Source organism: Sipha flava, unplaced genomic scaffold (genome assembly GCF_003268045.1).
Source record: "Sipha flava isolate LNK unplaced genomic scaffold, YSA_version1 174_pilon_pilon, whole genome shotgun sequence".
In the NCBI taxonomy this organism is placed as follows: domain Eukaryota; kingdom Metazoa; phylum Arthropoda; class Insecta; order Hemiptera; family Aphididae; genus Sipha; species Sipha flava.
The window spans coordinates 12,366-23,937 of record NW_020272000.1 but is presented as its reverse complement, the minus strand read 5'-3'; the positions used below and the strand labels follow the sequence as shown (position 1 = coordinate 23,937).

Below are 11,572 nucleotides of genomic sequence, written 5' to 3'. Positions count from 1 at the left end.
ACATATTTAACAAAAGATTTCCTACTGAATTAATTGTGATCTTCTTAAAAAATACAAAAAAAAAAAGTAAAAGAAAACTACCATTTGCAACTTGAGAACTATAGGATTTATTAAAATAACTAATATTAACATAACTAACATTTTCCTAGAATTTATGCTCCTATGACTAAAATACATACCTAGGCCATCTTCTATGAGGTGTGGCAATTAAATAACTAGAAATTTGTTTCTAGCTCCTATAGTGCTAACACTGGTATCTTGAAAATTTGTTGACGTAAAGTTCACTAGCTTATACACAAGTCTGCTAAATTTGATATTGATCGGTGTTAAATTTTGTGCTCTACGACTTTTAAAAGTTAGTAGTTAAGTGTCGTGACGTGAAAAATGAACAACGAATTGTCATAAAGTTTCTGCATAAAGTTTCGGCGAAAAACCGGCCGAAAGCTGGGTATATCAATACGACCCTGAGACTCCTCGATAAATTAAACAATCGGTTGAAGAGGGGGGAGCATCCCACGAAAGCCCGGATGTCTCGAAGCCAATTCAAAACGATTCTCATGTGTTTCTTCGATATTAGAGGTATTGTGCATCGAGAATTTCTTCCTAAGGGTCAAACAGTGACACTTCAGTATATTACATTGAAGTTCTTAAACGGTTGTGCAATAGAATGTCTCGTGTGAGGCAGGAATTAGCCAAAAATGGTTGGATCTTTTAACATGACAATGCGCCTGCTCACACATTTTTAAAAGTTATAGTTTTTGAACAATAAGAACATAACAATACTCTCCCGTCGACCATGCAGCCCTGAATACTCCACTGGACTTCTGGCTATTTCCAAAATTGAAGGAACTAATGAACGGACATCACTATGAGGATTTAGAGGACATTTAACATACCGTAACTTCGGTGTTGAAGAGTTTAACTTCTGAAAATTTCCAGAGGTGCTTCCAGAAATGGGAACGTTAGAGATACATTTCTCTAGCATCCTCACCTTCGAATTTTGGTTTCAAAGGGCTTTCGTTTGTGCTACGTTTTTGCAGGATTGTGCTCGAATTTTATCGTTTATGCTACAACCCCTAGCGAGGTACAAGGGTTTTTAATTGGGGGTGCCAGTGAAACGACCGCACCTCCACCTTCAAATTTTGGATTTAAACTAAGGGCTTTCGTTTGTGCTGGATTATGCTCGAATTCCATCATTTTGCTACAACCCCTAGCGATTTTCAAGGGTATTTTAATAGTGTTACCAGGTAAACGACCGCACCTCATTTTCGAACTTTGAAATTGAAATTATGCCATTCATTTGTGCTGCGTTTGTGTTGAATTGTGCACGAATTCCATCATTTGTGCTGCAATACATAGCGAGTTACAAAGGTTTTAATTGGGGGTGCTGGTGGAACAACTGCATCCCCACTTCTGAATTTTTAAATTTAAATTATGATATTCGTTTTTGCTACGTTTATGCTATAACCCCTAACTAACTACAAAAGTTTCTTAGAAAGAGTGCTATGAAGCCATAACGCATTCCAATCTCAACATTTTGGAATTTCGAATGAGCCATTCTATAGAAGTTCGTTACTGATTTCCTGTACCCTTTATTTGAGGTTAATACTCTATTGCTTTCGAAGTTATTTTAAAATTTAGCTAGGGGTGATCGACAAATTCCTGTAGCAATCTTTGGATTAAAATTATTTCCATCAGTTTTGACTTCGTCATTCCTTGTTAGTACTCTATAGTCTATACTCTGTAGTCATTGCTTTATTTCTACAAAAGTTATTTACACTTTTTGGAAGATGTTCTTTAAATCGTGTATAATCTCTAGAGTTTTATAAGAAAATTTTTTGGATTTATAGGATAAATTTATCCATAAGGTCCTTTTTGTCGGAGTTTTTTTCGTAATTTTTAAGTTTAAATAACTAAAATGTATAAAAATTTGGTTTTTTAATATTTATGTAATTGTTATATTAAAATCAAAGTTTTCAGATTAAACGTTTAACCCTGCAAATTATGTAGAGTAAATAAATGGTAGCTATGGATAATTTTTACTTATTCTAAAAAAACCTATATCTATAACTGTTGAACGTTTAAATAAAAATAAAAATGAAAAAATATTTAAAAAATAATAAACGAAATACGAGTTCGAATTCACTCGTTAGGTTCTACGAACTTTCAAACGATAATATTAATTTATACACTGTCCAGAACTGGCCAAACTAATTTCTTTCATTGGGGTGATGATAGATTATATACCTACCTATAATTGACCTATTCTCTTTTAAAGGTCGTTTGATCTGTATTTAATACCGAACACTTCTCCAATACATGCGGATAAGTATTTGATTATTTAAAAGTTACAAAATAAATATTTGCTTCGATTATTTAAAATATATTGAAATGTATCTACAGATCGATTTGTTTACCGTCTTTAGCTACAAATTTTAAACTATTTAAATATTTAATAACCAATGGTTGCTTTTATTGAGAAATAATAATTATATCGTTTTGAATATTAATATAAATATTTAACTTCCAGTACCATGATTTGATTAGAGGATCTAAAATGTTGATTTTGAATTTGGTTCAAAACACCTATTTTTCAGTATTTATTAAGCTCAAACATAATATTGTACAATTAATTTAGTACATTTATGTCTATGATAAGCATACGAATATTGTTTTTACTTCATCTAACAGACATCACTCTTTACCATAGGCGTAAACTGGGGGAGCAATTGCCCTCCTAGAATAAATTAGAAGGGACAGTGCCTCTTCTTATATTTAACATAATAATATTATTATTAAAATAGGTTTGATGCATCTCAGTACAAAAGTGCAAGGACATTTTAACATAATTACTTTTCTTTCAATGACGGGTATTCAGCGTTTACTTTATTCACCAGATCATCTGTCCAAATGTTCTTTTTAGACTGTTCAAGGTCGATGAATAGTAGAATATCACTCTTCGCTTCTAATTCCAATACTTCTTTTGGTGTGATATAGGCTTTCAACTGCGGCAGCGGTACGTGATTGAATATCTTGCAAAGTTTTTATGATAGAATTAAAGGTACAATATATTTGGTAATTTCTTACACTTACTTTAGAGGGGATGCTAACTATTATACTTATTCGGGTTCCAGCAAATATACTAGCAATTAATCCAACTATAAATTATAATACTGCCTATTTAATTATTACTATTTAAAATGTTTAAGTACCTAAATGCTTAAATAAGTTTAACACTTTAGGGAGGGGGTAAAATCCCAAGATAAGCACACCCAAACTGTTTTAGCACCCCTTCAGTTAAATTCTTCATAAATAGATATGAATTAATAATGAAAAATTTTTAACATAATTTGTACCTACTTAAAGAAAGTAATGTTGAATATTTATTTATTTATTTAATTTGGTAAGGAGCTAAGCACCCCCAAGTTTTTTTACCTGGATCCACCACTGCTCCAAACCGTTTTAAGTATGTCCTTGGGCTAGATCTGAAGTAATTTATATATTGGGTGGCTATTGACCAAAAGTTTGTTTAGTGACAATGTGGATGAGAATATAATAGTTTAATACAAATGAATTTAACAAAATTTAGTATTGTTCTTTGTCATTTTTGGTTGTTAAATACCGTAAAGTTCATAGGTACGATATGAAAGTTATTACAGGATTCTCATCTGAATAAATATTATTTTACATTTATTGCAGATTCAAAGAAAACATTAAGAATTTTGAAAACTATATTATATAAAATTATTTCCGGTTCTGGAAGAAAATTTAAGGCATGGACATGCTCTATTGAAATGAGAATATGTATATTTGTCTACCATCTTAGATCAAAAAAACATAAAATTGCACAAAATTGAAGTCTTAAATTTGTAGTTTAATATTATAACATACAGTAACATACTTAAAGATATAGTTTAATAAACATTTAACACAATAAATTTGACATTATCTACAAATAGCCAGCTTATCGCTAATTATTATTATAATATTCTTACATGAAACAGTAAATTGTAATTAAGTACACATAACACTTAACCGCTTTATAATTATATATTTCTTAAATAATATAATAGCACCACATTCAATTCTTAAAAACCAATCTGAATAGCTGCAGAGTTCCTTAAACTTTAAATTTCTAGCAACTGAGCATTGGTTACGAGTTAAACAAAAAAAAAAAAAATTGCCAGGAAAAAAAACAATCAATTATTGAAAAATGGAGAGATAATAATTTACTTCTTAATTTTTCCAAGTTAAATATTAAACAATAATATACATTTTATTTTAAAATAATGTATAAAATAATAATAGGTATTAAAATATTAAAAACATAAGTTATAAAAAATAAGTAAAAACAAAATCTAATAATGAAAGTTTAACATGATTAAAAATACTTCTGAACAAATAAAACAATACTGTGTCTTAATACAACATAAGAAACTTATCTAAATTACTGTTGATAGAACACATCATTTACAGAAGGTAAATTATTTTCGTTTGAAGAAAAATCCATATCTGAGGAATCATTTCCAAATGCCAATAAACTAAATAATTAAAATATAACTATTATAGAGATACATCTTAATACAATTTAATACATAAAACATTCATACAAAAGTATAACACTAAAACAAATACTATAGTCGATTTCACAACACTAGATTACAGCGCGACCTGTGGACAATTCTCTTCAGGGCTTCCGAAAATATTCAAATAAAAGTGCACCGAATTTAAAAAAAATATGACACCTGTTATGTATAAATGTTTAAATAGATGCACATTTGAGAAATAATGGTATGACAAACTTAGTCCACGGATGACGCTGCAATCGAATATCTAGTGTTGTGAAACCGATTATAACACAATATATTTAAATATATATATATATATATATTTTTTTAAAGCAATTAATTAGACAAGTGGTTCTCAACCTGTGTATTGCGGCACACTACTGTGCCGCGAAAAATGTTTGATATTTGAAAATAACGATTGAAAAAACTGTGACAGTAAAAAATGTCAATTAATTGTGCAGATATATATGTAGGTAAACTGTATAGTGTACACTGCACGGTTAAAACCTTACTGAATTTGGTGTAGCCAAAGTTTTTGTTGTGGTCCACTGCATGAGTGTACCACGGAAACTTGTGATGTATAATAATGCCATGAACAAAAGAAGGTTGAGAACCACTGGATTAAACTAAACATTGATTAATACTAAAAATAAATTTTTCAATAATATTATATACATTACCATTTATATAATAAATATGAAAAATACAAGTATTATTTATTAACCCTGCATCAATCTACTATTGTAATACACTGATAGCATTAATAGCATTAATACCTATAAATTACATAATATTGGTAACATTTATGATTTTGGAGTTTTATCTTTTAGTGCAGTTCTGAAATATTAATCGATAAAGTTTAATGTTCTACAACTGTAGATTATGCGACTATTCAGGTATGTAATTTTTAAACTAAATCTCATTTTTTAAACTCATATAATTTGAACTATTTTAAACTTATATTGACATTATACTATAATATACACATATATATGTCAACCATGTAGACAAGTCAAAAATACACATAATTCATGTAAAACTTGCTTTATATGGAGGTATGTAACAATCATCTCAAATATATTTTAAAAACAAACAAAACAGTACATCTTCAGATGAAATGGATATTAGTTAGAACTTAAAATTAAGGCATCACAATAATTGTGAGCATTTATTCGTAATATTTTAATTCTTCTTTAAATTTTAAAGTCTCTTGACATGAATTAAATTAATTAATATTGTACAATTTGATTAAAAATATACATTAAATATGAGGTTTTAATAATTTGATAAAATCTTTCATTTATATTGCATTAACAAATTTTAATTGACAATAGTGATTATTTTATATATATATAGAAGCATGACTACTCAAAATTGAACAATGCAACTGATGCAGGGTTGTTTAAATTAATAATAATAAATAATAAATTTGGTTAATTAAGGTTGTAATAGTTTAACATTTTAAATATGTTTTTAACAATAATCTTTGTTTTTCATACAACATTTTAAAAACAAAAAAAATGCATGGTAATCTAAAATCATTTTAATTGGACTGTCAATGGTGTTTTGAATATAGTCAGAAATAAACATAATCTACATAATATAATGAAAAAAAATTCATATCAATAAAAAAAGTAAAAAATAATAATGAGTAATGACTTAGGAGGAATTGGCTTTCCTTCTTAACTTTATAATTTTAAACTCAGTCATGGTATAGGTATTAAGTAAGTCTATTTATATTATATTAAATTATATTTTTAAGACTATCATTTTTTAATTACATAAATTAACATAAACTGTTATTAAAGGATTATTATATTTTAATGATAATCCAATTACAAACATTCAAATTGGCCCATCCATTTATTAATCACAATTAAGGTATTTTACAATGTTTAAAAAAACCACCATACTTAATTCATGCTTTAAAAAAGGCAAAATAACTAATGAAAAATACTAGTATTTTGGTTCATAATAAACTATTATAAAAAATTGGGGGGGCTAAAAAAATATACATTAACATAAAAAAAAAACTGAATCACAATTATAAATTGATAAGAACTTTTAAACCATCTATTAACTTATTAATTATTTTTTATTTTATCAATTGAATTATAAGATATTTAAATTTTAATAGATTATTGAATATTTTAAAGACTATTTTAATTTAATTTATAAAAATATTCTAATCATAATAAAAATTATAATTATGACTTTTGCATTAATAAGCTTTACATACATTTTTGAAATACTAATGAATTTTAAGTTTACTTGATAATTATAAATATTTTATTTTAATTAAGTTGACGTATTTTTATGGTCATTAAATAACTCTGCCTAGTAAGAATATTTTATGATATTAAAATTATAAATTAAGTATATAAAAATAAATATAAATTAGAAACATGAAACTAATTCGTCCAATGTATACTAAGATTTACTTTTAATAAATTAAATCCAAAACTATTGAGCATAACAATTAATTAACAGTATATTTCTTACGTTGTCATTGGTTCACTAAATACTGATGAAGTTTTTCTATTGATACAATTCTCTGGGCTATTAACATAACACATATGACTTTGAGGGGTATTTGGATTGCTATTTGTTGAGGATCCATCCAATCCAGGAACACGAGTTACCAATAATGGCTTTACATACCCATTGTTAGGACCAGATGACCCAATATCTACAATATAAAACTATCTGTTAAGTAATTATAATTTTATTATTAAATATTATAATAAAACAAATATTTTACACTTTAATGAATATTAATTTTAAATACAGAATATTAAAAATATATGAATACTTGGTGTTGGTGTGTAGTACTTTCCAAATGCTTGATTTTTATCAATATCAGGATATAGCTTTGTAAGATATGTCAAGTCTAATAGTCTATCAGCCAAGTTTCGAATTGATAAATCTTTTGCTGAGAAAGGATGTAAACTATAAGTTTCACAATGATTAGCTGAAAGAAACCATTAAAAAACATTTAACATTATATTTATAACTTAATCAATAGAACTTACAAGCAGTCCAAGCAACAGTAAGTCCACCTAGTTCTGAATCTGAAAATCGTAACAAAAAAGTACCAGTTGCATATCTTGTCAACAATTCTTCTGCATCAGATTTCCTTATAAACCCCATTATTGCTCTATAGTATTCAATTTATGAAATCAGTTTGATGATTAGTAATAGATATTTTTGTATAATACCCATCAGTCCAAGGTCCTTTTAAATGTTCTTTTGTTAACTTCATAACTGCATAAAACCAATCCCAAAATGAAAAATTTCTCTGCGGTAATAGTTCTTTACAGAATAGAGACCATGATAAAATCATATGGTTAAAATCCATATTTTGCATTCTAAAAATAAAATAAAATAGTGAAGTAGTTCAAATAAAACAATTTTACTATATGAGTCATAGTTATTTTATTAACCTGAAGACCTTTTCAGCTAAAAATATTAAGCTTTCATCTGAAAGACCACGACCAGTAACTGCTGAAAATTTCATACTTAGAGCTGTAGCCACATTAGTCCATGGGACCTTATCTGGAACTTTAAATGGTATACGACCAGGTTCAGCAAAGGCATTATCCCATGTCACAGTAGCCCACGCATGAGCTTCTTGATTTCCATGCACAATAACTACGACTGGTAATGATAAATTCCAAACCTAAAATGTATATACATATTTTCAAACAATGATAGAAAAACATTTTAAACAATAGTACCTACTTTATATACATTTTATTTAACAATAGGATGTTTTACATGAAAAACAAAGAATATTTTAATATACATATATCTTACCTCAAATTGAAGCTCATTGCCAATGCAAAACTTAGAAGAAAATAAAATTGAGAACTTTTCATCCATAACAGAATCTGTTCCTTTTTTATCCGCACGCTTAATTTTTTTTAGTTGCATATTACTATTTAATTTGAAATAAAGATAATTTTACTAAGCTTATTAAATAATAATAAATTTCTAGTTACCGAAAATAAGCAGATAATTGTCTTAAGTCATGTCTATACTCCATTTTTCCAGTACAATTTAATAATTCACCACATGATTCACGATCTGGCTTATTTCTTCCAATAATTTGGTTAGCTTGAGATTCATTGACTATAGATACTTTAACCTAGTATAGACCATTTTCATATAATAAATATAATTAAAGTAAGCTTTTATTTGAAACAAGTCTACATGCCATTTATCTAATATGTTTTTCTTTTATTTTATTAAATAAACTTTATTTGCAATCCATAAAAACAAGCATAATAAGTAAATGAGATGATAATAAAATAAAATAGCTTGATTAACACGAGGGAAGGATCCCATTCAGAAATAGTAATTCCTATATTAAACCAAAACCTAAATATAATTTATCTGATAAGAAAATAAATTCAAGATCAAGGATAAGTGTCATGGCTTTCAGGAGTCTAAATTAATAAGAAGGAAGCATATTTTAATTTAGACTAGTTAAGATTAATATACTAATGACATTATAATATTTTTAGTAATTTATCTACCCCAGATAACAGATTAAATCTATAATGATAATAATTGTTTGTTTTAATAGTAGGTGACTAAAAGTGAAAGTGAAGAATAAATCATTAAAAATACTTATGAATAGATTATCAGAGTTTAACTTACAAAACTTTAAAACTGAAGTGCATATTTTGGTAAATGTATATTACAATAAATTTAATGTTATACTTTGAAATTCAATAAATCAGAATAATATCTTACTGGCTGAAAACAAAGTACTTCTAAAAGTCTTAAAGAAATACTACCTTTAATAATGATAATTATAATAAAATATTTATAGGTATGGAATTTCTACATCATTGAGCATTAATCATGGATTTATAGCTAAATAAAAATGTATAAATATACTGAAATGTTAAATACCATGTTCATTTATTTTTAAGTAAACAATAAATCATCCAGTTTTACTTGAACCAAGATGTACTAGTATTAATAAAACTTAAATTGTAACTATCAGTAATTTATTACATAGGCATCGGTATAATATAAACATAATATCTTTAACTGTGAAATGTAGAAACATTAGTGAAAATTAAGTTCGTATCTGATGTAATGATAAACCTAAATAAAAATACCGAGCTATAACAAATACATTACAGTGCATGACATTAAAATTTTAAAAATTTTTATTAAAAAAAAAGTCATACCATAGGTGATGTCAATTGAATGTTGAGTTTACCTCCAATTAATAAACGTACTTCAGCTACAAATCTTGTATTAGTTTTCAACACTTGAGGAGGTTGAGTTATTATAATAAAAGTACTAGAATATAAAAATATAAATTATCCTTAAGAGTAAACAATTAAGACAACATAAATAAGTAAATGTTTATAAACCTTGCTATTAATGATGAAAGATACTGAACAGTCATCTCAAGGAGTATATTAATAATTTCACTTGACTGTTGTAGTTCAAAATAACGTACATAGAAACTCAAGGTGCTTCTAAAATTTTCAGCTTCTTTAATGTGCGAACGAGTTATCCATATTAAATCACATAATTTTTCGCACCTGGTAAAAAACAAAAAATTAAATAATCAATCAAATTAAACCAATATATTGGCATAATTCTAAGGATACCATTTTTGTATGGAGACTATATCTGTCTTATGATTGTATCCATTTCCAACCAACTGCTGTTCGCGTTTCCATTGGACCAACACCTTATCGATGACATAAGCTTGTATCGGGCTTATCATATTTAATGATTCATTGAGTTTGTTGATGTAAGCACAAATGGAGCTCTTGAGGTTGTAGGACTTGGCTCTCAACTGTTGCTCGAACGATTCCATTTCCAGTTTCAATTTACGCACGACTTCCGGCTGAGTCCCGGCAACACTGCTGACCATTTCTTGGACCTGTTGCAAGTTTTCTAGAACGGCAAAGGATCGAACGTGATACGCGTATTAATACAACAACGAGCAGGTGGATAAAAAAAAAGGTGTATTACAATAATTATTGTTTGCGACTTACGAGCGCATTTGGCACACTGAGAGTATAACGCGCCGAACGATTCCACATCAGATTGGATGGTCAGGCGCATTTTGTCCGTGTGCGCAACGTGGTTGCCGACGAACTCGATCTGTTGCGCGACCTCAACATTGTCCATCAAACCTTGGGGTGATCCGACGCCGGAACTCATCATCGTGGCATCGGCGGCCAATAACGGAAAAGATTCAAATCGATGAATGGCGACGACGAGATCGACCGGTACGGAGAAAGTAACGATCGCACGAGTGATGGGCGAACGGAGAGCCAACGGGATTAGACACGAGCTAACCTGTTACAGGGTAACAGGTACTGCGCCACGGCGGTCACGGACGTCGGGTACCGTCGTGCTCGTCCGCCGACGACCGACATGACGGCAACGTCGCAATTCTACCAAATGCAGTGTGAGCGGCGTTGCGTTTTCCCGGGTCCACACTGTTCTCGGTGCGCACTGCGTTTCCGGTTCGGACGGCGGAAACCTCACGGAGCTTTCTCGTTTCGTCACGTGGTCGCGTCCGAAAGCTGTACGACAATAATTGTTTTCGGACCATTCGCTACCGCGGCCATGAGAACCAATCGTATTTCACACCGCTCGATACCGTGAACGGATCTACGGATCAACGAAGTTCAGACGATATCGCCAGTGTAAATTGAACGAAAAAATCGCATTTACCACGTTTAATTATGATCGTACAACTTAGACAAGGTCCGGTTTATTATTATGATAACCAATTATTTTTCTGTTAGTTACTGCTGTATGACCACGGTCCTCGAGCGATCGTCTTCTTTTACTATTAGGGCTAGTTCACATGAGAGGCGTTAAACGCGCGTCGACATTGACCGTATGATATATACATAGGTACAAAATATTTTAATAGTTATATTAATTTTTAGTAATAAATATATGTACAACAATGTATATAAAACTTTATTTTAAAAAACAAACAATATGAAACAAAA

General features: G+C 29.1%; 1 protein-coding gene across 1 annotated transcript; it reads right to left on the bottom strand.

Annotated features, from left to right (window-relative positions):
* Positions 1-4,381: 4,381 nt before the first annotated feature.
* On the bottom strand, positions 4,382-11,354 carry LOC112680120 (signal transducer and activator of transcription 5B-like). The gene is made up of 13 exons (XM_025550117.1): positions 11,286-11,354; positions 10,598-11,222; positions 10,205-10,496; positions 9,962-10,135; positions 9,773-9,887; positions 8,570-8,715; positions 8,385-8,505; positions 8,012-8,247; positions 7,787-7,936; positions 7,601-7,725; positions 7,381-7,539; positions 7,071-7,257; positions 4,382-4,541 (listed from the first exon to the last, which is right to left on the bottom strand). Exons 2-13 carry the CDS (start codon positions 10,767-10,769, stop codon positions 4,448-4,450), a joined length of 1,971 nt encoding a protein of 656 aa, XP_025405902.1. The 5' UTR covers positions 10,770-11,222; positions 11,286-11,354; the 3' UTR covers positions 4,382-4,447.
* Between the last annotated feature and the right edge of the window lie 218 nt (positions 11,355-11,572).